Source organism: Fopius arisanus, unplaced genomic scaffold, assembly GCF_000806365.1.
Source record: "Fopius arisanus strain USDA-PBARC FA_bdor unplaced genomic scaffold, ASM80636v1 scaffold00066, whole genome shotgun sequence".
NCBI lineage: Eukaryota > Metazoa > Arthropoda > Insecta > Hymenoptera > Braconidae > Fopius > Fopius arisanus.
The window spans coordinates 228,825-240,957 of record NW_011887805.1 but is presented as its reverse complement, the minus strand read 5'-3'; the positions used below and the strand labels follow the sequence as shown (position 1 = coordinate 240,957).

The following is a 12,133-nucleotide window of genomic DNA, read 5'->3' as shown; positions in this document are numbered from 1 at the left end:
AACTTTACAGATATTATAGCAGAACCTCCGAGTTACGACACCCATAAAATCAATACGTGCACTTATTATTTTATTTGTTCTCTGGGAAAAAGTACAAGATTTCAGTATCATCCACTTTACGATTTTTCTTTTATCGCGAGTCGACGAATTTTTAGTTTTCGAAGAAGAATTTGTAAAAGTACTCTGACAATTGCAAACTTTTCTGTTCCGGTAATGCACCGATGGATTGAAGAGAAAATAGTGTAGGTGGTATAAAGGCACCAAAGCCTTGAAACATTTTGCCTGCGACTAGTATTTTTCCGAATAAATTAAGTACCTCATTTAATTATAATTAGACTAGATTCATTAAATCTCTTAAATCATGCCGAAGCCTTCGGTGCCCTCACTGATAGCAAGCAACAGTGATTTTTCAAAGTGATCGTAGCACTCGTAGTCTGGCAGGCATAATTGATTGAAACTGCAAATAAAAATTTCAGTATTAATTCCATTACATCACAAACAAGCTAAGAAAAACGTGATTAGACTGAAAGAGCCCGTACCAGGTGTGGGCTGTTGGTAAATTGGCAAAAGTTGGAGCTGCTGTGATTTGAAAGCGCGGACTCAATTGCTGAAAACCACCAGGTGGTAGTTGAGAGCAGCCAGTTGTAAATTGGAGCAATCGTGCCATTTCCTCTTGTGTGAAATTACTCACTGCTGTCCAAAACCAATCGAGTACACGAAGAAATTCGGGTGAGCTACCATTGACAATGTGATGGGCTCGAAGATCTGAAACACTGTACTCACCAGTGCCACAGAGCAGAAGCTCAAGTTCATTTTCATCGAATATTCCCAGCAAATTATCCGGAATAAGTTCATTCAATCCCCGTAAAAATGCATCGACCTCATTCCTGATAGAACTAGCAAGTCGATGTTGAGCAAGTGCATCCAGATACCGTAGCTTAGTGTCTTTAGTAACACGTATTTTACTCCCACCAGGAATTAACTCTGCATTATTAAGTAATTGACCATCTTTATCGTACTCCTCCTCAACGAAGAAAAGTTCCATCTCCTCCACATCATTCTCAAGTATATACTTCACTTTACTCAGATACAAATCAGGATCATCCTGCTCGAAATACTTATAGTGTACCCTAAGACCAATAATTTGGGCTAAAAATGAACGGGTAAATCTTGCTCTCACTAATTGTCGATAGGATCCACCGAGTGCTGATTCATACAGACATTTGCCAACAATTCGACCAGCGAATTCATAATGTTTAATTTTCAATTGGGGTGGCCTCTTGTTGTTCGGATGAACGAGTGCCTGTTGTGATTCACCGAATGATGCAAATAGCCCATTACCTGGATCAAACAGCGATGCGCAAATTAATTCGAACCATTCGCGTCTCACTCCACCCCAGTCCACACCCTGCTCTCCTTGAAACGTTATTTCAAAATTTCTGCACCACTCGCTAACAGAAAATCCCTTAGTCGCCTTCATAGACGACTCCAGGAGTTTATCACGTTGCACTTTCATCGCAAGCTTCTCGTGGTAATGCTTCTGATGGTGTTTCCTCACTTCGTGGTAAAAGAAATTCTGTTTATCAGCGAAAGTCTCGCTCCCTCCAATATTCTTCAGTAAAAATAGGGTAAAAGTTGCTGCGATAACGTCACGATAATGGGAAATTAATTCGACCGGTGGCTGACAGCCATCATCGATGGAAAATGAATCATACCCTTCGTATTCATTATTCGTACTGTCAAAATGAAACTGAAAATTGGATAAATCCATATTATAAGATTTGAAATCGATTGGATAAAAATACATTCAGCTCCCACTGGAAACACCAGAACAAAAGTAAATAAAAATAAAAATTACACACCCTTGACAATGTTACCTTTGTCGAAGGACATAATCTGAAGGTGACGAGGCGTTTTGGAATGAATCTCAGGAGATACTCTTTAATAGTCAATTGCTTCGGGGATATGAAGCAGAATACTTTTTTAGGCTTGGAGAATCTCTCCCCCTGCATACCCAGCAGCTTGGCAGCGTAGCATATGTCTGGGTCCTTTGATGCCACGTTATTATGTACCATTCGTGCAACAGAACTCTCGAGTACAATAATGTCAAAGTCTCCATTGTGCAGCTGGAGGCCAGCTAGACTGACAGTTGCATGGTAACAGCCCCCTTTAGGGAATCCAACTTTTAATCTTATTCGTTGATTCGGTTCGTCGTATTCAAGATGAATATTGCATGCTCCTGATTGACCTTTATCCGAGCATCCAATCTGACAATAAAAAATTCACCGATTATTCACCCAGTCGTTCCCCCAGCGATCATAACAAATTAATCAACCCTCACTTGAGTAATATTAACGTTGTACCCATCGGTTGGCTGATCGTCAGTCCCAAAAATACACAAATTGTCATACTCATCCCTCGGTTCTATTGTCATGGAGTGGGCAATTCCAGCAGTGCATACAACCGTGGAGCTTTGTCTTACAAAAACAGTTTTATTGGGATCCGGTGGGCCAGGGAGAAAACTCTTGAGAAAAGGGCTGCCATGCACATGACAGGACCCAATGAGCACTGCTATGCGATATTGTCCAGCATGACGAACAGTAAATTTAACGACTGCTGTATTAGCTGCTAATGGATCAGTACCACCTAGATCTATTACTGTTGCTACTCTTCGTGTACCCTCTGATACATCAACTAATAGATTGTCTTTGTCACAGATTGGATAGGGCTGACCATTTCGCTGGTAAAACTGAAATAGTCAGTAATTACCAATTTATCGAATTCAATTGTATTTATCATATACAATCATTAATTAATCGAATAATTTAATCTACGCTAAATTTTTTTACATTCGGATAATGAAGTCCGAGAGAAATTGATAAATTATTTGATCGTACTTTAACGGTGAATGTCATAGTCTCTCCCACAAGCTGAGGCTCGTCCCACTCAAAGTGTACACGGCAGTTGCTTGGCAGAAGATACTTGCCAGTGACATACTGCAGCAACGAGTGTTTCGCTTCTGGGGCAAGAGCTGGTTGTGTCATAGCTGCCAAAGTGACAAGTCCAGCAACCGAGACTGAAACAACTAGCATTCCACCTGGAGAAATCCCAACAACCCCATTATTTCCATTCATCAGAGACATTCCTCACCACTGAATCGACTCACCCCATGTCCAGGCATCTTGGTGTTGACTATTTTTAACAACAGAACTCCACAGATCAGCTTTAAGTCCCTCAAGATCGTCCTTCGATGTAGGAAGCGACTGTCGGGCCTGTATCCATTTAGGAAGATCCTTCCCGAGAGCTGCACGCGCCTCATTGTCCTCCACCCAGTACACATCCTCCAGTGATAACACCTCCATCTGCATGAGCCTTTAAAGTACCTCTAATTATTCCGCAATTCAATTTCCATTAAAAATCCATCACCCGTTATTTCAATCAGGGATCGACAATCGCTTGTTGTTATTTTTTCGTTAACTCAATGAAATATTTCTTACTTCTGATAATGAGAACTTAATCCATGATCACTCAGCCACTGTCTAAGGACCAGTCGTTGCTGCAGCATTCGTGCAGCACGCTGGAGACGCTCCTCATCCTGTGGTGGTAATTCCGGTAGTGCATTAACTTCACCGCAACTCGCAAGACTCGAGATGCCTTATCCCCCAAAAAAAACATAAAACACATTGAATCCCGAATCGTATTCAATCGTTCGAGATTAAAAATCTTGTGGAAAAAAAATGGTGTAATTTTAAAAAAACTGGGTCAAGTCTTTATTTTTCCCTCGTCACTGATAACAGCCGTATTTTTAGGAATTTTCCTATTCGGCCTTCGCCAACGGGGATTTATCTCCACGAGCTTCCGTTCTAGTCACATCCTGTGAAATATCTTTACATTCTTTTTCATCAGTTTCCAGTATTTATTCTACAACAATGTCGAGTGTTTGGGCTCTGGGGCTCTTGTTTTTCGTAAAGTCCATTGAAATTGTGCAATCTAGGTGTTCCAAGTCCCAGTATGAATCAGGTAATTATTCTTTTTAATTATATACTGGGGGGAAGACAAATAAACTGGGAAGAGAATGGGATGATTAATTGAGAGAAATTGGGCCGCATAAAATATCCGATGTAAAGACTATTCACAACTCGGGAATCCTCGCTTTAACACTGAATAAAACTCCGACTCTTTATCCGTGAAAATCCTCGCTTTTCAGCAACTTCAGATTTCATGGATAATTCTCAGTATTTTTAGTGGAGAGAAGTTTATAGTCAGCATTTTCACACCTTTGAATGGGGCGTTCTGGAGGCTTTATTGCTCTGGGAAAATTCAATTTTAATCGTATTACGATGGGATTTCAATTGTGTACCGCGAAAAATCGAGTAATCACTGCAAATAAATTCGTTGAAGAGGAAATCCCCGGTTGAAAGATGACAATTTGAATTTCATATCTCATCATGAAAAGTGGATATTAGGTTGTAGGTAATTTCGAGATTTAAGGATAATTTCTCTATTTTTCATCTCTTCTCGTCAAATAAATTTCATTTAATTTGATCTCCTCCTCCAGCTGTTATGAAAGTTAATATTTCAGGACCTGGTTACTGGCTGAAATGCTCCAACGGTACCATAGCAGATGTATCCAACGAGGAGGGACTCTCTGCAATAACGATGTTAAACTCAAACATGAAATACATCTCGGCAAACTCATTTATAAAGCACCGAGGAACTCTGATTGTACTCAACCTCCAGAATTGCGAGATATCTGACGTGCATCCCCTCACGTTCTCCATATTTCCAAAATTGAAAAAGCTGAGTCTCTCCCACAATAAATTACAACACCTCAGCAATTCCTGGTTCGCAGACATTCCAAATCTCGAACAACTCGACTTCACGTACAATCAGATCGAAACGATTCAAACAGATTTTTTCAAACGAATCCCGAGTCTCCGACTGTTGAGTCTGGATGGAAATCATCTGAATTGTCTCAATCCGAAGGAGTTGGAGCCCCTGGGAAGTCTCGCTAAAATAAGAATCTTGGAGAATCCCCTATCACTCCTCTGTCGTCAAAAAGTAAAGATCACTTTCTGAATAAATTAATTTCACCCTGGATTTCCAGTGAATTCCAGATGAATCATCATCAAATTTCCAATCTGTGGAATTACAGATATAACAAAGATAACAAAGAATGTTCTTCCTGTTCTGGAGGCGTCAGCATGAATAAATTCCCCATTATCCCTTATCTCTCAAGGTCTCCTTTATTTTCAGTTGACCCTATGGCTGAAGGATCATGGAATAAATTACTGGAATGAGGGCCCAATCGGAATGGAAAGTTGGCTGGACAGTTTGCTCTGGCGGTGTGCCATTCAGAGCGATCTCATTGCTAATTCCGAGGAAAAAATGAGACAGTGCGTCGTCCTGGGGATGTTCAATCAATTTCGAGAGGCTGTTGTTAACTTGCAAGATTATCAGGATATCAAAAACACATGCGTCAGGGAGAGAAAGGCTTTTATCAATTCTCTGATTGATTCCAAATTGCCTGGAGAAATTCTGACGAATGCGGGAGTCATTGAGAGGATGATTGGAGTTGTTGGGAGTGTCCTGATCAATAACTAGGATTGGCATTCGGAAATTCTGGGGATTATTACATTGTTTCTAGGCTGGTTGGGGAATTCACAGGACAAGAGTATCTGCTCGAAACTAGTGATAAGTATGTTTCTCAGACCAAGGCTACTATCGATCCAGTCGATTTCAACACAATATCGTTGTTTCACTTTGCGATACTAAACCGCAGGTTTTAACATTTTTTTGTAATCATTTCTGCCATTTTTCCTCAATTTTTTTCTCTCATTGTTCCCCAATTTTTTATTTTAAGGAATAAAATCTGAATTTATAGCATTAATTGTCGGTTAATTATTTTTGGCATTTTAAAATGTCAGTATTTCCCTGCATTCCCGATTGAATGACATCTCGAGAGAATTTAATCCGTCATTTCTGCAATGAGGTTTAAAATTCCAGTTCCAGCGGATAATTCCAGGCATTAATCCCCACGTACGTTTTACTCATTATTTTTAATGAACAGCCCCTCAGTTTCGGAGTTACAGTATTTTTTGGGGCATTAATATTTTTTGTGGGTGCTGTGTAATTAATATTTACCGATAATTCTAGAAGGTCGATTATAAATTTGAATATTTCCATGACTCACAGGCTTTACTACACTTCAAAAATAGAAATCGACAGGATCTCTATTTTTTCATGCCACTCTCGTGAATTTTTTTTATAGCCCATCGATTATCGACTGACGAACAAAGGTGAGAGCCTGATTACTCAACGTATTTCCTACATTTTTATTTTCGCCTCAATTTTTCTCATCGTAAAATCTTTCTCCCGTGGAATTTCATGTGGAAAAAATTTTTCAGTGGAAAAAATGTGAGGATGAGAGTGAATGAATAAAAAAAATAATATTTGCCTGAAAAATAGAGGAGTAACTCACCGGAAGATGCACTTCCACTTGGTCGCAGTGACATACCAATCGATGATATCTCATCGACAAAAAACTCCTTCTCCCGATGTCCATCACAATTACCCTTTGCATTGTCCGGCATAACTCTATTTATTCCTACCCTTACGTTTTTGCGTATCACTCAGGCATCTTTTATCAACGCAGTAAAAATAACAGTATTTTCATTAAAGGTAATGAAAAAAATTCTTCAAGAGGCAAAACCATTGAATTTTTATCTGTAATCACAATTAATGTGCAGAATTTTTGGTGCACATTCAGAACTAGAGGGTCAAGATTAAAAATGCAGAATGAAATAAACTGTGTCCCTTGACTAAATAAGTCGAGGCCTCGTGACCTCCTGTGGACTCTTGACCTTTCTGAATGTGTAATATCCTTTCCTGACATTATTTTGAGTTAACGATCCCTTTGGGGTGTCTGAGGTCCTGAATTAATAGGACAGACCCCACGAAAGATCAGGAAAATTGCAATTGTGGGTCAAGCATTCGCTAAAAATGTGTCATCAAGAGAATTTCCACATAATTTTACAATAATTTCTATCAACTAAACTCGACTTCATTCACAAACTCAAGGAATCGAGTCGATTTTATCTTGATGATGATGATGCATGCAGGACTCTCGCTTTTTGAAATACTCTGTGATAAATCGATTTCGAATGCTCTCAGACAACTCGACAAAAAAAAAGTGAGAAATCCAGTCTCGCGGTCTCGGGGATTTTCTTGCTGCGGAAACTCGAGTTTTCATTCGCTCCGGAAAATAACAGAATCTCAATGGATTCGACGATAACTTTTCTATCTGTTCTCCAGCGGTTTTCTATGAGTTTCGATCTGATTAAATGGGCAATGGGAGACCAACCCCGAGAACAAAGAGGATTCTAGTTGAATTCTTAACTCGCTCTCAAATCTAGAGGTATCAAACGAAATATCGAGTGAAAGAATTTCCCGGAGAAACAATCGAAAATTAAATACCATTCACAATTCCATTTCTACAGCTGAATTAAATTTTCCTCTCAAATAATAATAAATATTCCAAATAGATACATATAAATTTTACCGTTATCAATCAAATAATAATTTCACCTTGCCCTTGGAATTGAATTGAATTCATCCCGGAAATGATTCCCTGAGAGTTGGAAAATTTTTTTTTCCCTGATGTGATGGAAAATGGATGAGTAAGGTCAGGGAAATAAAATAGCTTTTACTAGGGTCGCGGGTAGAATTGACAGGTGATAAAAAATGATGAGATAAGGGAGGGCAAACCGAGGGGTTGATGTGGCCTTATCCTTGTGGATGGCCTTTGTTCCCTCATCCCCTTGTCATTCTCGACTTCGCGTCCCTTCACGCTCGAGATAACAGCGACTTTTCTCTCTTCAGGTATTCAGTTGATGGCTGGGCTATTCAACGAGAATTTTATCAAGTTGTTGGGTCAAACGAGATCTGAATTTATTATTCTGTTCCAATAATCCGGCATTGTCGGCATTATCGTAATCCACGAATTCAGGACAATCCTCTGATTTTTTTTATAATTCTACAGAAAAATTTTATTCAATTTATTCCGGTTTTTCATTTTTAATACATTTTTATTTTCACGCATTCCCCTTGCTAAATGAGAATTTAATCGGATTTTATTGTGAAATCAGATGAATAATATGAAATTAATTTTTTTTTTCGCAATAAGATTTGATTGATATCATTTTTCATTTTTATAAATTTCCTGTTATTCCAGTTATTTCCAGTTACAAATGTTTACAGAGAATTCTGATATCTCTCGGGTGTCTCCCCAAAACATATATTGATTTGATGTCATGCAGCCTCAAACGACCGGAAAAAAAAAAGTCCGGAAAAATTCTGGCATCGAAATTCCATCGAATACTCGTTTATTTATTCATTTCTCTCGAATGAATACCCTCAAAAGGTTATTGAAAACGTGCTATTGACAAAGGTCGGAGCTGTGAACCCAGAGTCGATGAATTCTAGGCCATTGTACATTTGTTTTTTATCCGGATCGATTTCCGCAAAGGGAATTGCCAGCGAGTTGCATTTCCCGCCGCATATTCATCATACGCACTCAATAACGCATGTACCATTTAATTGAGTCTGAATGAAAATTCATAATCCCATAATCATTGAAAAAGCCATCTCCCTGAATTAAAATGAAATTTCGAAACCACCCGTTTATTCAATTTTGTATTCTCCAGTAAAATTCATGAAAATTCAACTCTTCAATGAATTTTATTTATTTTATTAATGGAATTAATTAATTAAAAAATAGAAAATTCAATTTTCTCAAAATGGAGCAGTAGCGAATGATCACACGTTTGCTAGATATATCCTGGCAATAAAATATGTCGTATTCGTCCATTAAATGCAAAACATCCCGACGGATATCCGCAATGCAGGGGAAATAAGCCAGACTCGAAGTGAGAGCATGTACACAACCGCTGTTGTATATAGTTGAACTTACAACCGGAGAGCATTACTTTACCTCCCAAAAGTTTTCATCGGTGAAGTTTTGATCGCGATCGCATCACCCGCTCTGAACTTTACACCAACAGCTTGAAGATCGAAAACTCACGTGAATTAAGGCCTTGATCTCTGACTTCTCGGTGGATTTTGTAAATTAGGCACTGATGGAATCCCTCTGAGAGTCACCGGAGGAGAACAGATTATTCAACTTTACAACCCACCAGATATCTCCGTAAAAATTCGTCATGCGAATCTTCTAATAATTATTTTTGTCCCCAAATTAATCTAGAGGATTTATTTCACGAGATAAATTGTCTATTTTAATTCTGCTGTTGAAATTAATTTCAATAGAAGATTGACATCTTGAAGATCATCCATTTCCTCTAATTAAAATAATTAATACGATGATATTATGATATTACCTTCATCACAGAGCCGCAAACCCCGGGATAATGAAGAGTAAAAATATTGCCAGGACTCCCCAAAAAATTCAAACGTCCCGCGATAAACTTAAAAATACGCGAAATTAAAATCTAAAATGCAATCCGTAATTATCGCAGGCACAGAGAGGTTGATGCACTGCATTGCGCGTTAAACTTTGTACTAAATTTATAATATATCATTGAAACTCTATGAAGGCCCCGTTAATTAACAACCCGAACGACAATAACATTGCAAATCAACAATAATAAAATCGATAACGTGACTAATCATGTCAAAGTCGCGTGACAGCGGTGATTTTTTCGATGACATCGACGTGGCGGATCTCGCGGTTAAAATCGTGTCTGACAGTCCATTCGCGGAATTGCCCCCGGGGCCCGCGCATTATCCAGCCCCAGACTGCGGTGATAATAATGTGAAAAATAAATCGGACAACTCTCGGGGAAATGAATGGCGAGTGAAGGGAAAGGGTGGAGTAAATATTTTTTTTAACAGAGGCCGAATAAAAATTCGAAAAAATAAGGGATCAGGGTGGCGCGACGATCCGGTCGTGTGGAGTCACGCCAGTCGACTGCGTACAATACGATTACACCGAGAGACCAACCCTTGCCTTTTCCACCCATCCACCCCCAAAAACCCCACCAAAAGCCCCCCTTACCACCCTCCTCCGCCACCTCAACCCTCCCCGCCCTCGACGCCCTCCCCGCCCCAACCACCCACTCCACCCACTTCACCTACATACTGTGGATATCACCGATAACACCCGCCACATCAACATCCCGTCGACCAGCAGACATCATCCTCGATACCCTTACGAAAATATAAATAACACCCCCAGATAGACACCCCCAGTAAATAGACGCTCTCAGATTTCCCGGAATAATTAAATAATTGTCTTCGTAATTTTTCCATTCTTTCCCATTTTTTTTTTATATTGCTTACTCAGGAATTAATATGGAATATGGAGTATGGAATATGGAATTGATTTTTAAAAATACGAGCGTAAAAAAAAGTGGAGTTTTTGAATGGAATTTTTTAGAAATTGATTCTTCTTATCTTCACACGAAATATTGCACCAGTTGTATTTCTGTTTTAATAGTTTCTACATGATTTCGGGAAGATGTTAATTTCGATTATAATCGAGGTATTGATTAAACGTTGCTTTGCACGCACTGGGATTTTATGCAGCGCTTCTATTTATGGGGCACTCCTGGTGTTATGGACGGTGTAAATCAATCTGGGGACGGGGTAACGCAGTTGAGACACGGTTTAATTATGCGTAATTACGGAATGAGATATAGAGTCATCAATCTTCGGGGAGGAGATAGCCCAGTGGAGTTGGTTTACCATTGAAATTATTCCCGTACAAATTTCGAAATGACGTTCCAATAAAATTCAATCGAAATAAAATTTTTCCTCGATTTTCAGAAAAGCAATCTCAATCTCTCCGTTTGGAATGAGATCATAAATTTATCGGGCGTAAAACATCTCAAAAATAAGTAATGGAATTGAAATTGCTGGATATTTGCGAGAGCTGGTTACTTTCCGGGGAATGAATATCACCCAGCAATTTCGTACGTCTGGAAATTGAGAGCCGGAAAAAGTTGAAAGGAATGTAATTTTCATCAGAAAATTGCTGGCGGGAAGAAAAAATATCCAACAAAAAATGGAATGACATTTTTACCCCGCTATATCGACAGTTGACCTAATTAAACATCACACGAATTTTTAGGATTCACTTCCAAATTTTCAAAACCCATCCGCCAAAAAAAAAATTTGTTAAACCCCAGAGAATTGAAAGTCTATCTCCGGAGCTTTTCATCTCCCATTCAAACAATCAAAGCTCATTCTAAACTACACTTACCATCTTCATTGCAATGAATCTTGAAGGAATCATTCAGAAAACGTGAGTGAAATAAAATCGATTCAACGCGTGCAACAAATGTTTTATGCTCCCCAGGCATTACTATTGTTCCGTCAAAACAAAAAAGCACTTGGTGCCAATTACGAGGAATCCAAGTGCACAAAGGATGAAAAGAAAAAATCCTTTGTTTATTTTCTTTAGTACTTTAACCCCGAGAAACAGAAGTGAGACAGAAGTTGAATGAGTGAATACATCATCCGAGTTTCGAGGATCATCTCCATAGGCTCTTCATTGGTCAATGGTCCCTAGAGTATGAAGCATCACTCAATCCCCCATTCATTGAACAAGAATAACATAACATTGAATATCTCCATGAATATTTCCAACAATGAAATTTCACGTGGAAAATACAAACTAGATTAAAAAAAAAATACTATACACGTCCAGCCAATAACGAGACAATTTCGCCGTTTCACGCAAGCGCAAAATTTTATCACCACTATTTTTTATCCTGCACAACCCGAATTTTTTTAATATCATGCAAATCGGGGGGAGCAAATTAAATTCCCGACGAGATAGCGAAAAATTCTGGGGCACAGGCTACCACCGGTTTATTAAAGATCCACATATTTTCCAATATTTCACCCCTCGTGTAATTCGATTGCACGAGAATTCAATGAAATTTAAATTAGATATTCAACTTAATTTTATGATTTCCATTGAAATTGTATTGGAGTTGTCCCTAGATCGTCAGCAGAATTTTATTTATTCCCTGGATAACTTGAACTTTAAAGGAACAGATATCGACGTTATCTAATCGAGCTATGTGAAGTTGGCATCGAAGTTTGAAAAATC

The 12,133-nt window shown here is 38.8% G+C and overlaps 2 protein-coding genes across 8 annotated transcripts in view; one reads left to right on the top strand and one right to left on the bottom strand.

The window, feature by feature from the left end:
* Positions 1-68: 68 nt before the first annotated feature.
* Positions 69-12,133, bottom strand: part of LOC105269245 (apoptosis-resistant E3 ubiquitin protein ligase 1) — a 17,253-nt gene continuing 5,188 nt past the window's right edge. The window contains exons 1-9 of one of the 7 annotated variants that reach the window (XM_011309334.1): positions 9,396-9,971; positions 6,482-6,726; positions 3,498-3,654; positions 3,167-3,372; positions 2,898-3,097; positions 2,342-2,749; positions 1,863-2,267; positions 540-1,750; positions 69-457 (exon numbers count right to left, since the gene is read on the bottom strand). In XM_011309334.1, coding sequence (XP_011307636.1) covers positions 355-457; positions 540-1,750; positions 1,863-2,267; positions 2,342-2,749; positions 2,898-3,097; positions 3,167-3,372; positions 3,498-3,654; positions 6,482-6,593 — 2,802 coding nt within the window. In that variant the 5' untranslated portion in view covers positions 6,594-6,726; positions 9,396-9,971 and the 3' untranslated portion in view covers positions 69-354. Of the gene's footprint in view, positions 458-539; positions 1,751-1,862; positions 2,268-2,341; positions 2,750-2,897; positions 3,098-3,166; positions 3,373-3,497; positions 3,655-6,481; positions 6,727-9,395; positions 9,972-12,133 lie in introns of those variants that run through there. The other 6 variants (XM_011309333.1, XM_011309337.1, XM_011309335.1 and 3 more) reach the window with 6 other exon arrangements.
* On the top strand, positions 3,903-5,856 carry LOC105269244 (leucine-rich repeat transmembrane neuronal protein 4). The gene is made up of 3 exons (XM_011309329.1): positions 3,903-4,020; positions 4,583-5,061; positions 5,257-5,856. The coding sequence occupies exons 1-3, from the start codon at positions 3,930-3,932 to the stop codon at positions 5,602-5,604; spliced, it is 918 nt and encodes a 305-aa protein (XP_011307631.1). The 5' UTR covers positions 3,903-3,929; the 3' UTR covers positions 5,605-5,856.

What these genes read in the sequence shown, in the direction of transcription:
- LOC105269244 (XM_011309329.1), top strand. Translation starts at nt 3,930, where the DNA reads ATGTCGAGTGTTTGGGCTCTGGGGCTCTTGTTTTTCGTAAAGTCCATT. An exon ending in CAAGTCCCAGTATGAATCAG is followed by an intron (nt 4,021 to 4,582) that starts GTAATTATTCTT and finishes TTAATATTTCAG; the next exon opens with GACCTGGTTACTGGCTGAAA. An exon ending in CACTCCTCTGTCGTCAAAAA is followed by an intron (nt 5,062 to 5,256) that starts GTAAAGATCACT and finishes CTTTATTTTCAG; the next exon opens with TTGACCCTATGGCTGAAGGA.